Source organism: Bos mutus, chromosome 12 (assembly GCF_027580195.1).
Source record: "Bos mutus isolate GX-2022 chromosome 12, NWIPB_WYAK_1.1, whole genome shotgun sequence".
Taxonomy (NCBI): Eukaryota; Metazoa; Chordata; class Mammalia; order Artiodactyla; family Bovidae; genus Bos; species Bos mutus.
This window is the reverse complement of record NC_091628.1, coordinates 82715409-82730811: the sequence shown is the minus strand read 5'-3', so window position 1 is coordinate 82730811 and position 15403 is coordinate 82715409. Positions and strand designations below refer to the sequence as shown.

The 15403-nt window shown below is 39.7% G+C and overlaps 1 protein-coding gene across 5 annotated transcripts in view; it reads left to right on the top strand.

The window, feature by feature from the left end:
• Nucleotides 1–3428, top strand: part of MBNL2 (muscleblind like splicing regulator 2) — a 161734-nt gene extending 158306 nt beyond the window's left edge. For all 5 annotated transcript variants that reach the window (XM_070380808.1, XM_070380810.1, XM_070380806.1 and 2 more), the window contains one exon: nucleotides 609–3428. In XM_070380808.1, coding sequence (XP_070236909.1) covers nucleotides 609–623 — 15 coding nt within the window. In that variant the 3' untranslated portion in view covers nucleotides 624–3428. The remainder of the gene's footprint in view (nucleotides 1–608) is intronic.
• The last annotated feature ends 11975 nt before the right edge of the window (nucleotides 3429–15403 follow it).

Sequence of the window (15403 nt, the reverse complement as noted above, 5' to 3'; positions counted from 1 at the left end):
TCTAATTGCTTTATTTGAATGTTATCTCTTGTTTCTTTAATATGGGGCATTTAAACAGCTCCTGAACTTGAAACTTGTTGTGATTGTATCTTGGGAATAAAATTACTTTTAATGGGAATATATGTTTGAGTGATAAATGCAAGTTAATAGATATTACTTAATTTATTACACATTTTTAAATATTTATACTTAATCTTTACAGATAACATTTTGTGTACAAACTAATTCATTGATTAGACTTCCTGATCACATTAACGAATATTAATTGAATGATAATTGAATATATAATTAGGAGATACAAAGACAAAACTAAAAAAGGAAATTAGGATCTAAACACACTGCATGCCAACATGTATGCAGTCAGTTTTACAGAAAATGCTGTGCATTTGAATCACCTTTCTTGACAGTGGCTGCACAGTATCAGTGCTTAAGTCTAAATATTTTCAGCATGAAGGGTGGGGATTATGCAAAATTATAATTGCATCAGAATTATGAGAAATGGCAGAAAATTCCTATTTTTAAATGTCTGTTTTCAATGAGTAAGACTTAAACTAGCTCTCTTCTCTCAAGGAGGAGGTCTGAATCACATTTGTCTTTTTCTTTAACAGATAATTCTGAAATAATCAGCAGGAACGGAATGGAATGCCAAGAATCTGCATTGAGAATAACTAAACATTGTTACTGTACATACTATCCTGTTCCCTCCTCAATAGAATTGCCACAAACTGCATGCTAAATAAAGATTTAGTTCTTCTGGACAGACCACAACTCTAAGAAGCTAGTGCTGCTATATCATATATGAGTATTAAATATGGTATGCTTAGTATATTCCAACCTAAGATAGTTAACTACCTGAGACCAGCTGTGATGTTAAAGGACATAAAGGATAAAGTTTACTTTTAAAGGGTTTCTAAACATAGTTTCTGTCCTAGGAATATTGTCTTCTCTCCATAACTATAGCTGATGCAGAAAGTCCAACCAATTTATTCATTTCGACTCAGAATATTTCAAAGTTAGCAATAAACAATTAGCATTAGTTAAAAAAAAAAAAGAAAAAGAAAGAAAGAAAAAAAACCTATTCCAGGGGCAGGTTCAATTCTAACTTCAATTACTGTCATTTCATTTTACCCACTGGATCAGAGCTGTGTTTCACTTCTTGACAACACGAATGCTGCAGCAGAGATGAGAAGTGAAGTAAAACCGTGACCTGTCCTGCAGGTCTAAAATTTGAATGGAAATTCAAGCACAAGTTCTGGGGACACATCGAAGCGTGGTATTTGGTTTGCCTGGAGACGCCGCATTGAATCATGTGATTCTAGAATAACATTAATAGATTGAAAAAGAAACTTTGTACGGTGTGAGTTTCATACCTAACCAAACAAAGTCTTGAAGGTATTATTTTACAAGTATATTTTTAAAGTTGTTTTATAAGAGAGACTTTGTAGAAGTGCCTAGATTTTGCCAGACTTCATCCAGCTTGACAAGCATGAGAGGCCCATGCCAACAGTCTAACCGAAGGGATCAGTCTTTGCAACTCACCGTCCGGTTGCCTGTTACCGAATAACTCTTCTAAACTAAAAACCTAGACAAACAAGGAAGCTGTAGGTGGGGAGATCTGTATAATATTCTAATTTAAGTAAGTTTGAGTTTAGTCACTGAAAATTTGACTGTGACTTTAATCTAAATTACTACGTAAACAGCAAGTAGATAGTTTCACTTTTTAAAAAATCCATTACTGTTTTGCATTTCAAAAGTTGGATTAAAGGGTTGTAACTGACTACAGCATGGAAAAAAAAATAAGTTCTTTTAATTCTTTCACCTTAAAGCATATTTTATGTCTCAAAAGTATAAAAAACTTTAATACAAGTACATACATATTATATATACACATACATATATATACTATATATGGATGAAACATATTTTAATGTTGTTTACTTTTTTAAATACTTGGTTGATCTTCAAGGTAATAGCGATACAATTAAATTTTGTTCAGAAAGTTTGTTTTAAAGTTTATTTTAAGCACTATCGTACCAAATATTTCATATTTCACATTTTATATGTTGCACATAGCCTATACAGTACCTACATAGTTTTTAAATTATTGTTTAAAAAACAAAACAGCTGTTATAAATGACTATTACGTGTAACTGTTTAAAACATCCATTTTCTTTGTGAACATATTAGTGATTGAAGTATTTTGACTTTTGAGATTGAATGTAAAATATTTTAAATTTTGGCATCACCGCCTGTTCTGAAAACTAGATGCACCAACCATATCATTTTTGTTTGAGAAAAAAAGAAATCTGCCATTTTAATTAATATTGATCAGAGTCTAATGACTATTTATCTTATATCGTAGATTTGATAACCCTATCAAAAAAAATTACATTCTAAGTGTAATCTTACATAGTGCTTGTATTGTTGCATTTGTTTTAACTTGTGGAAAAGTATTGTATCTAACTTGTATTTCTTTGGTAGTTTCATCTTTATGTATTAGTGATATTTGTAATTTTCTCAACTATAACAATGTAGTTATGCTACAACTTGCCTAAAACATTCAAACTTATTTTCTTTTTTCTTTTTTTCTTTGTTAATTCACTTAAACTCATTGAAAACGTAGTATACATTACTAAAACATAAATTATGGGAATCACCGAAATATTTTTGTAGTAGACTAATTGTTGTTACATTGTCTTTCTTTTTTTTCTTTTGTTTCATGGTTTTGATTTTCAAAATTATTAGCACACATCTATTTCCAGCCCTTTAACAATGGAACATCAAAAATATCACCTATATCCCTAAGCAAATATAGAAGACTGTATTTTTACTATGATATCCACTTTTCCAGAATTGTGATTATAATATGCAAAGAGTCATAAATATGCCATTTACAATAAGGAGGAGGCGAGGCAAATGCATAGATGTACAAATATATGTACAACAGATTTTGCTTTTTATTTATTTATAATGTAATTTTATAGAATAATTCTGGGATTTGAGAGGATCTAAAACTATTTTTCTGTATAAATATTATTTGCCAAAAGTTTGTTTATATTCAGAAGTCTGACTATGATGAATAAATCTTAAATGCTTTGTTTAATTACAAAAACAAAATCACCAATACCAAGACATGAAGATAGCAACTCAACAAATACTGTAGTTAAGAGATGAACTCGTCACTTGTATGGGAACCACATTTCACTCTTTGTTTTCAGGATGTAACAGCACTTCACCTAAATATTCTTTGAGCCATATCACTGGTAACATTTCTACTAAACCTCTCCGTAACACTTAAAGAATTCCCTCATTCATTACCTTACAGTGTAAACAGGAGTCTAATTTGTATCAATTCTATGTTTTGGTTGTAATATTCAGTTCACTCACCCAATATACAACCAATGAAATAAAAGAAGCATTTAAAAGGATTTCTGGTCTTCCTCCATTTTTTTGTTGTTGAGACAGATTGATAATTAGCCAAACAAAATGGTTTTCACATTCGCACAGATAATGTTTGGTAACTTCAAAGAAGAGCAGGCTTTTGATTTGGGTTTTGGGTTTTTTTTTTTTTTTCTGGCTTTTTAATAGTAGGAAACACAACTTGCAAGGATCATTTGGGAAGTAGTTCTAGTAGTCTTTGAAATTAGAAATAAAAATAAATCCCACCACTCTGCCCTCTACTTTAGAATTCTGCCTGAATATGAAGAGATGTGAACATCAGTAACCAAATGGGGAACAAAACATCAGTTAATTAACAGACAAGAAAGTGCCCATTAATCCATGAGACAGGCTTCAGGTGAGAGCCCAGGTGAGCGACGTGTCTTAGACCTTAGGCTGCAGAGAGGGGCAGAATGATGAGTCCTGGTCTGCGGGGCTGTCCTGGCCCCAGGTAGGCCAAGGAGAGCACTAGAGCTGAGCAGCACACCTGTGGACAGGTGTTCAGCAAAGCCACGCCTCCCGAGAGGTGCTGGGCGCCTTCTCAGTCTCCTCCTTTGTCCTTTGAGGCCCATGATACTTCTTAAGGAAGGTGGGAGGGGTCCTTGTCATGCAGGGGTTGGCAGAAGTCACTCCCTCAATAAGCCAAGGCAGGAATGGGGAGACAAGACTTTCTTCAGGGCAGGTTTAAAGCTTCAGGCCTTCTGAGTGGTTATGAGACCCCTTATGAGTAGAAAACACAAACATTCAACAGACCAGGCATATTACAAATAAAGGCACTTGTATTTTTAAACAGTGTCATCAGGAATTCCAAGGGTAAAAATACTTGCATACTTTTGCAGATATTTGAAAAACCAGCTCTATGTTTGGATGAGCAATGACTTAAAAGTTAGGGACTTCCCCGTCAGTCCAGTGGCTGAGACTTTGCCTTCCAATGCAGGGAGCACAGGTTCGATCCCTGGTCAGGGAGGTAAGATTTCACATGCCTCATGGCCAAAACGGAGAAGGCAATGGCACCCTACTCCAGTACTCTTGCCTGGAAAATCCCATGGACAGAGGAGCCTGGTGGGCTGCAGTCCATGGGGTCGCTAAGAGTCAGACATGACTGTGCGACTTCACTTTCACTTTTCATTTTCATGCACTGGAGAAGGAAATGGCAACCCACTCCAGTGTTCTTGCCTGGAGAATCCCAGGGACGGGGAAGCTGGTGGGCTGCCGTCTGTGGGGTCTCACAGTCGGACACGACTGAAGCGACTTAGCAGCAGCAGCAGCAGCATGGCCAAAAAATCAAAACATAAAACAGAAGCAATATTGTAGCAAATTCAGTGAAAACTTTAAAAATGGCCCACATCAAAAAAAAAAACCTTAAAAAAGCTGCTATCATATCAATCCCTCCTGACAAGAAAACATTCTCTGTTAATAGTAAGTTCGAGGTGCCAGACATCAAGAACAAGTTATTTTAAGTGAAAAATGTAAGACAAACTACTCAAAATTGTTCACACCTGGTTGATGAAGTATAATTTTCATGAGTAGACTGACTTTCTCTGGTACTACATCAAAAAAGAGAAATTTAAACCTGAGAGGATGAAACTAATTTCTCTCTTCAGCATAGAAAATGTTAAAATATAAAATTATTCTATAATTATCTGGCAATAGGAAGGTATCTTAATTTGGGGCAGCCCCCAACTAAGAAATGTTTCACACTCACAAATATACTCTTGTTTATTATTAGTCACAGATCTTTTGCAACACTTTAAAGCTTTTAGGGGCAGTCAGGCAAACCAAGATACAGTTCAACATTCTGAAATCCGTGAGAAGGAAATTCTGGCTCACTTAAAGAATGAGTTCTTCTCCCCTCCACCCAAATAGAGTCTCAGAAATATTAGACTGCCATTGCTGTTGGACTGGGTTATCGCCGTTGAAATGACTGAGTTATTGTGAATCAGAATGATTCATACGCAGTATGAATGGACGCAGTAATAACTTCCCTCCATGCTTTTGGTGGGAGATAGGTTGGCAGGGTGGGGAAGGGGTGGAACTGAGAATATTCCCCAGGGACTAGCTTATGCGTCAAGGGCTTTGGAAAAAAGTCCACATAGATTTCTATTAAACGTATAGAGACCCACCCTGGTCATTGAGGAGAATCACTAAGTTTCTAACGACTGCAGAGATTCTTTTCAATACACATAGAGGTTCTGCTGTGACAAGTAACCTGACTCTAGACAACACTCCCTTTCCGTGTCTGCCCTCAGGATGACTAGATCCGCAGCTTAGTTGTAAACCTCTGTCCAGGTGATTTAAATTGCATGACCAGCAGTCATGTGACCTCACTATCTCCCACTGCTTCCGCTATTTTGAAAAAAACGATGGCTCACCCATCTGGGGTAGTTTTAAGTGCTCGGTGTAAGTGTCTTATATGCTAGTTGACCATGATGTGTGCTCAGACGCTCAGTCACGTCTGACTCTTTGCGACCCCATGGACTCTAGCCCACCAGGCTCCTCTGTCCACGAGATTTCCCAGGCAAGAATACTGGACTGGGTTGCCATTTCCTCCTCCAAGGGATCTTCCCAAACCAGGGATCAAACCTGTGTCTCTTGCGGCTCCTGCATTGCAGGCGGATTCTTTACCACTAGCATCACCTGGGAAGCCCTTATGTCTTATGTGTTACTTGGCATATATTTTAATAAAACCATTTCAGACCTCCAAATTTGGTGAAAACCATATAGTTATTCTCATGAAATCGGGTATAATCAGAAAGTAACTTTGTTGTGTTCAAATATACTTGACATAATCCTTAGCATTATGAAGGAACTATTACATCTGTAATGTACATGAGAAATCGAGACATAAAAATTAAGTGACTCTTGAGATCACACAGAGCAGCAGAACTTTCAAGCCCTGGCTTGCCCTAACTCTACAGTCATGTCGACATGAACTTTATTTGTGGCAAATGTTCAGGCCCAAAATTCAGAAAAGAACTCAGAGTAAAGCATTCATCCAGGTTCAAGGTGAAGCCATCATAAGAATCCTTTAATAGGATTTATAAACAGGTTTTCTTCCCTATCACGACAATACTATTTATGAAATATTCTGTAGCTCTGAGCTGCACAGTGCTATTCTAAGTTTAGGACAGAGCTTAATTCTTTATTAGGACCAGAAGCCACTGAAGGGAATGTGACATTGCCCCATCTCTCCAGTGTTACCCAGTTTTTTAAATCAAACTTCAATATGAAATTGAAATAAAAATATTGAAAGCCATTGAATTTTCCTCGATTTTTCCCAATAAGGGTATGTCCCATTAATGTCCCATTAATTCCTGATGAAGCAGTCCCTAAAAAGATGTAGCATGACTTTCTGGATAAAAACCACATATGGATCACATGTCCCTAAAATCCAATTGTGTCCACAGAGTCGCTCCTTTCTCTGATGTCTTTGCTCTGATGGATTTTTTTCAGGAGTTTGGATTAATAAACAAAGGGAGATGCTTGCTTATCAACCCTCATGGGAAAACATAAATGATCTGAATTAGGGAAATCTAATTTTTCTTTTGCTAAAGAAAAAAGTGAAAATGTTAGTCGCTCAGTCATGTCCAACTCTATGCGACCCCATGGACTCTGTCCATAGAATTCTCCAAGCAAGAAGACTGAAGTGGCTAGCTATTCCCTTTCTCCAGGGGATCTTCCAGAACCAGGGATCCAAACCCGGGTCTCCTACATTGCAGGCAGATTCTTTAGCATCTGAGCCACTGGGAGCAACTTTCTTTGAAAAGAAAGAAAAAAGCAGAATAGCAATGAAGTGTCCTCATTGCCGGGCTCTACCTCTAAGAAGCGCTGCAGTGCACACACAGGTGGAAACTCACTCACTTAAATATAAAACCTGTGGCTTTACAGAGGAAGGAAGAAAAGCATACTCCAAGTAGCATGGCAGGTTGGGAACCTGGGTCATATTCTCTAAATGGTAATGTAGTGAAAATTGCTCAGCTGTAGATGCTTTTTGACCCCATAGACTATACAATCCATGGAATTCTCCAGGCCAGAATACTGGAGTGCGTAGCCTATCCCTTCTCCAGTAGATCTTCCCAACCCAGGGATTGAACTGGGGTCTCCTGTATTGCAGGCGATTCTTTACTAACTGAGCTAAATACATTGAGTAAATTGATGGGCTATATTTGGAGGTAACAAGCATACCACAGAAGAAGTATATATTCAATAGTCTCACAACACATTTCTATGGAGAGCAACCTAAACACATTATTATCCATAAACACTTCCCTGGTGGCTCAGACAGTAAAGAATCTGCTTGCAGGGCAGGACGCCTGGGTTCAATTCCTGAGTCGAGAAGATCCTGTGGGGAAAGGAATGGCAACCCACTCCAGTATTCTTGCCTGGAGAATCCCATGGACAGAGGAGCTTGGGCTACAATCCATGGGGTCTCAGACAGGACTGAGTGACTAACACTTTCACATCCATAAACACAAGGTTGAGGATTTTTCAGTTCTGCAGAAAGGAGTGATTAGTGTCTGCATTTCCCAGTAGTCTAGTGGTTGAGAGCAAATTTTACAGTGTTAAACTGCCCAAGTTTGACTCTCAATTCTGCATTTTACAGCTTCTAAGCGTTAATGTTTTTCATCAGTAATCTGGGTCTAACAGGATCTCCCTCAACCAGGCATTATGACAACTCAATGAAAGGATGTGCACTGACCATGGAGAACAGAGTCTGACACACGGCAAGATCTCAGTGAATGTTAGTAACCGTTCTTAAAATAATATTAAAGTAAGCTCCCGGGTTTCCCTATCAGTATTTATTTCCTCGTTTTATCCGAACACCTCTCGGCAACTAAGAGGCACCTCTTCTATGTCCTCGATGACAATTAATGTCAAAAGCTGACAGGCAAATTATAGGGGGTTTATAATAACTAATAATGAGCTGCACTATCTCTGGGGAAGCCTACAATTATTTCAGTTCAGTGAATGCTCACCATGCCCCGACTAAGTCCTGCTAAGCTGTTCAAGGAACATGAACAGGAGGAAGGCAGTTTCTACCCTCAAGAAGCTTTCTGTGGAACAAAAGAGGAAAAATCAACCTGTGAAAAATGGAGAAAGGCTAGAGAGTACTATAGTTTTCCTAAGTCTGCTTTAAGAAAGCCCTCCACAGAGACTGACTTACAATAGCAGAGATGAATTCTCTCCAGTTCTCCAGGCTGAAGTCTGAAATCACGGAGTTGGCAGGGCTGAGATCCCTTTGCGGCTCTGGAGAGATTCGATCCCTGCCTCTCCCAGCTTTCGGTGCAACATACATGAGAGTTCAGTCGTGTCCAACTCTTTGCGACACTATGGACTGTAGCCCGTCAGGCTCCTCTGTCTATGGGGTTCTCCAGGCAAGAATACTGGAGTGGGTTGCCATGCCCTCCTCCTAGGGATCTTCCCAACCCAGGGATCGAAACAGCATCTCCTGCACTGCAAGCAGATTCTTTACCACTGAGCCAGCAGGGAAGCCCCCAGCTTCCAGTGGTGGCCCTCACTCCTTGGTGTCCCTTGGCTCACAGCTACATAACTCCAGTTGCTGTCTCCATCATCCCAGGGCCTTTGCCTTGGGTGTCTGTCTTCATGTTTTCCTCTTATAAAGTCACCAATCATCTTGGATTAGGGCACCACCCCGGTGACCACATCTTGACTTGATGCCACTGGCAAAGACCCTATTTTCAGGCCACAGCTGTCAGCCTTCTTCTGGAATTGCACTGACTAAAGAGAACTGCTTTGTCTGAAGTTTCGCCCCCTCCTGAGCAGGGCCCTTGACCAGTGGATTGAGACAGGAGTGTAAAGGCCCCCAGCTTTGCCCAACTCAAGGCAAATACTGCAACCGGATCCAAAGCCCCCCGGGGTGGGGGCTGAGGCCTCTGTTGAGACCGTGTCACAGCCCAACCTCTCCCCTCACCCAGTAGTGCCCCCTTCCCTTCCACATGGGTAGGAATCCCCACCTCCTTCTGCTTCTCAGAAAATCCAGACTCTGACAGAAAGGCACCTCTATCGTTTACTAATTCCATTATTCAAGTGTTGGAGTTCCTTTTAAGCAAGAACTGTATTCTGTGTCATAATTTGATTCTTTTAGATAAAGAAAATTATTTGCCTACGAAAGTGTCTTGCCTGAGAGAGTACTGAATTAATCATCTAGGAAAAAGAAGAAAAAAAGTCAACATTGAAGTATTTTTTATTGTGGATTCCCAAAATGGCAAATTTTCACATACTTTCAGAGGAAACATAGCTTTTATTTTTTAAGGCACCAGAGAAACTCATGTTTCACTTGATCTAAATTTTTACTCTTGGTCTTTTGTATTCCTGAGCTCTTTGTCAGTATTTCTTTGAAAAGAAGCCAGGAAAAAAAAAAAAAAAAGTGGTTCTTATGGAAGCCAAAGACCTTTATATTAGGTTGAAACAAAGCATATTCAGTGTGCATTCAGTAAATACAATTCTGGAGCCAGATTTGGCTATAAAGCACAAGAGTATAAAACTCCAGAAAGTGACCCGCACCACCTGTCAGGGTCATTTCAAAATAACCAAAGTGATTCCTCTCCATCAATCATGACATTTACAAGTTGAAGGGGGTCACACTCGGGAATTAATACAATTGATCTGCACTATTGACCAAGGTGCCCATTAAGACAGCAGGGAGTAATTAAGAAACACACACACATAATCAATGTTGAGATGATCTCAACTCCAAGAGTCATCAATATGTTTTGAATAAAAGCCACATATTTGGTGGTTTTGCTCTGGTGGAAATCTTTGCAGAAATCAATGGACATATTTAGTGCATGAGTTGATGACTAGCGGTGGACACTGGGACTCATTTTCGTATATTCTACCCACATGCGCCACTGCAGGAGCCAGGAAAATGGGTCTGGGAGCCCTTTGCTCCTTGGTTTGGGCTAACCACATCATGCCCTGTGACGTGTGAAGGCCCTACAGCATAGCAGTTAAGAGTGCAACACTAGTAGCCAAGCTGACATTGCATTGCCTGTGTGTGCTCAGTTGTATCCCACTCTTTGTGACCCTGTGGACTGTAGCCCGTCAGGCTCCTCTGTCCACGGAATTTCCCAGGCAAGAATACTGGAGTGAGTCACTCTTGCCTACTCCAGGGGATCTTCCCGACCCAGGGATTGAACCTCATCTCTTGTATCTCCTGCATTGGCAGGTGGATTCTTTACCACTGCGCCACCTGGGAAGCCCAGTTCAAATCCTGACTCATCACTCTCTGTGTGATCACAGGCAGGAGAGTGAACCTCTAGTTCTGTCTTCCTTCTCTGTGAAAAAGAGCTGGTTAATAATAGTGTTTACCACATAAGGTAGTTGTGAGAATTAGTTAACATACACCAAACTCTTAGAACTGTGCGATTCAAAAGTCTACAAGCAATAAATGCTGGAGAGGCTGTGGAGAAAAGGGAACTCTCTTACACTGTTGGTGGGAATGCAAACTAGTACAGCCACTATGGAGAACAGTGTGGAGATTCCTTAAAAAACTGGAAATAGAACTGCCTTATGACCCAGCAATCCCACTGCTGGGCATACACACTGAGGAAACCAGAAGGGAAGGGGACACGTGTACCCCAATGTTCATCGCAGCACTGTTTATAATAGCCAGGACATGGAAGCAACCTAGATGCCCATCAGCAGATGAATGAATAAGAAAGCTGTGGTACATATACATAATGGAGTATTACTCAGCCATTAAAAAGAATACATTTGAATCAGTTCTAATGAGATGGATGAAACTGGAACCTATTATACAGAGTGAAGTAAGCCAGAAAGAAAAACACCAATACAGTATACTAACGCATATATATGGAATTTAGAAAGATGGTAACAATAACCCTGTGTACGAGACAACAAAAGAGACACTGATGTATAGAACAGTCTTATGGACTCTGTGGGAGAGGGAGAGGGTGGGGAGATTTGGGAGAATGGCATTGAAACATGTATAATATCATGTATGAAACGAGTTGCCAGTCCAGGTTCGATGCACGATACTGGATGCTTGGGCCTGGTGCACTGGGACGACCCAGAGGGAGGGTATAGGGAGGGAGGAGGGAGGAGGGTTCAGGATGGGGAACACAGGTATACCTGTGGTGGATTCATTTCGATATTTGGCAAAACTAATACAATATTGTAAAGTTTAAAAATAAAATAAAATTAAAAAAAAAAAACTGTGCCTAGAACATAAAAGCATTAACTATCTTTGAAAAAATAAATCAAACTTTGAAAAGTTTGCCATTTAAAAGGAATTACTCTGTATGAATCATTTTTCCAGGAGGACCATCTGTCAGCCCTGCTCCTGGAAAGGTTAATCGGGGTTGCTGAGAGATGAAGAACTGATGCTTTTGAACTGTGGTGTTGGAAAGGACTCTTGAGAGTCCCTTGAACTGCACGGAGATCAGACCAGTCCATCCTAAAGGAAATCAGTCCTGAATATTCATTGGAAGAACTGATGCTGAAGCTGAAACTCCAATACCTGATGTGAAGAACTGACTCATTGGAAAAGACCCTGATGCTGGGAAAAATTGAAGGCAGGAAGAGAAGGGGATGACAGAGGATGAGGTGGTTGGATGGCATCACCGACTCGATGCACAAGAGTTTGAACAAGCTCCTGGAGTTGGTAATGGACAGGGAAGCCTGGCGCACTGCAGTCCATGGGGTGGCAAAGAGTCAGACATGACTGAATGACTGAACTGCTGAACTGGTTGCCTCTCAGTGGAATTAGGTAAAGCAGTGGCTAGTCATCAGACACTGGCTGAACTCAGCAGATAAGTCATATTTTTTACATCTTGTGGTAAAGAACCTCCCAGACTTCCATCTCTGGGGGCAATAAATAGAATAAACACAAAGAATGAGGCTCTGGGGAAAAACAGACAGCTGGATAAAATATTAAAAACTTCTTTTCATATGCACTGAGGAGCTATCAAGAAAGTAAAAAATGCTCAGAGTTTTTTTTTTTTTTTTAATGGGAATATTTTAATGTGAGCAAGCACCAAATCCATTCTTTGCCTGGTGGCACGTGCCCAGCTCTAAGCCGCACGGGAGATCAAAAGCTAGACTGGACCCATCCCAGGAAGTATGGGCCTGCAGCAGGGGCCCCAAGGCCTACATGGTCAGCAGGGCTGAATCCTGTTTGCTTGCCCACCTAGGATGACTGATAAAAAACATCTGTAATCCATATAACGAATACTGTTAGTGTAACATTTTAAAAATCAAAACTAATGGGGGAAAAGTCCACGATAACAAAGTATCAAGATTGTGAACAAGGCTGCGTGTCCTTGTTTGCTTGACCTGCCACTCTTTGCAAAGGAAGCTGACCTTTCCCATCGGCTTGCACGTGGCCTCTGGGTGAGACACCAGCCTGACGTCAGACTGGGCCACGTGGGCTTTCTATATATTCTGGTGTTTCAACTGTTGATCTTTCATTAACTTTTTTCACTTAGTCCACAACAGAAGAAAATACTGTGAAAGGTGTATATATTTTATATATGAGGACAAATTCTGAAAAGTACACATTTTTCATTTTGCTTCAGCCTCCAAAATGGCTCTACAGGGTATTGCTATTTGGCTATGTTAGAATGATTGAAAATAAAACCAGCGGACCAGTGGGGCTAATGGAGGCAATAATAATAACAAGCCATGTTCCAAGCTATATATGCATGTGTGTGTGTATATATATGTATATTTCAGATATACCTGAAATACACATACATCTGAAATATACATATATCTATAAAATCATGGTCATGAAAACAATATTTTCCCTAATTATACATTTACCACTCCATTTACCATCCTATTCTATATACTTTTTTTTAAGTTAATAATCATGAAATTATTTTCACAACTCACAGTTTCAAAGACACTGTTCCTGGTAAAGCAGTAAGGGTAACCACAATGAGTACAACTATCAAATGGAGGAAACAGAAAAAAACAACCACCAATCCAAAAGAAGGTGGGGGAAGGGAAATCAAAAGAAGCTGGAAAAGAAGAAAGTATATAGAAATCACAAAATCAGATAGTAAAACAAATGCAAATATCATTGTTGGTAATAAATATAAATAGACTGAACCTTCTGCTGTATCTGCCAGGTTGGATTTTTTTTTAAAGAACCCTGGGTATGTGATGTTTACAACAAGCATTTCTAAAATATAAGTACACAGAAAGTTGGAAAGTCAGAGTATGAAAGAGGAGAAACTAGAAAAAACTAACCAAAAGAAACCAGGTATAACCACATTAATACCAGACAAAGTAAACTTCAAAGCCAAGAGCCAATACTAGAGAATTTAAAAGGCTACATCAAATGATCAGATCATAAAGAAAATCAATTCTATATGGGTATACGCATTAAACATAAATGCAAAACATCAAACAAAAATTGAATATAAGAAAAATTAATAGAACTCCCAGAGATCCTCATCATAGAAAATTTATACATCTGCGTAGTGATTGACTGACCAAGTAAGATCAAGTACATGAGGAAACAATTGAAATATTTAAAGATCATATCAATATGCTTGACCTACTAAGCATTGAACTCAAAAAAAATGAATATGCATTACTTTCTTGCACATAGGAAACATTTTTTAAAATTCACTCTGTGCCAGGCCATTAATGCAAACCTCAATCAGTTCAGTTCAGTTCAGTTCAGTTCAGTCACTCAGGCCTATCCGACTCTGCGACCCCATGAATTGCAGCACACCAGGCCTCCCTGTCCGTCACCAACTCCCAGAGTTCACTCAAACTTATGTCCATCGAGGCAGTGATGCCATCCAGCTATCTCATCCTCTGTCATCCCCTTCTCCTCCTGCCCCCAATCCCTCCCAGCATCAGGGTCTTTTTCAATGAGTCAACTCTTCACATGAGGCGGCCAAAGTATTGGAGTTTCAGCCTTAGCATCAGTCCTTCCAATGAACACCCAGGACTGATCTCCTTTAGGATGGACTGGTTGGATTGCCTTGCAGTCCAAGGGACTCTCAAGAGTCTTCTCCAACACCACAGTTCAAAAGCATCAATTCTTCTGCACTCAGCTTTCTTCACAGTGCAACTCTCACATCCATACATGACCACTGGAAAAACCATAGCCTTGACTAGAAGGACCTTTGTTGGCAAAGTAATGTCTCTGCTTTTGAATATGCGATCTAGGTTGGTCATAACTTTCCTTCCAAGGAGTAAGCGTCTTTTAATTTCATGGCTGCAATCACCATCTGCAGTGATTTTGGAACCCAAAAAAATAAAGTCTGACACTGTTTCCCCACTTTTTGCCATGAAGTGATGGGACCAACCAGATGCCACAATCTTGGTTTTCTGAATGTTGAGCTTTAAACCAACTTTTTCACTCTCCTCTTTCACTTTTGTCAAGAGGCTTTTTAGTTCCTCTTCACTTTCTGCCATAAGGGTGGTCTCATCTGCATATCTGAAGTTATTGATATTTCTCCCGACAATCTTGATTCCAGCTTGTGCTTCTTCCAGCCCAGCGTGTCTCATGATGTACTCTGCATAGAAATTAAATAAGTAGGGTGACAATATACAGCCTTAACGTACTCCTTTTCCTGTTTGGAACCAGTCTGTTGTTCCATGTCCAGTTCTAACTGTTGCTTCCTGACCTGCATATAGGTTTCTCAAGAGGCAGGTCAGGTGGTCTGGTATTCCCATCTCTTTCAGAATTTTCCACAGTTTATTGTGATCCACACAGTCAACGGCTTTGGCATAGTCAATAAAGCAGAAATAGATGTTTTTCTAGAACTCTCTTGCTTTTTCGATGATCCAGCGGATGTTGGCAACTTGATCTCTGGTTCCTCTGCCTTTTCTAAAGCCAGGTTGAACATCTGGAAGTTCACAGTTCATGTATTGCTGAAGCCTGGCTTGCAGAATTTTGAGCATTACTTTACTAGCATGTGAGATGAGTGCAATTGTGCAGTAGTTTGGAGAAGGCGAT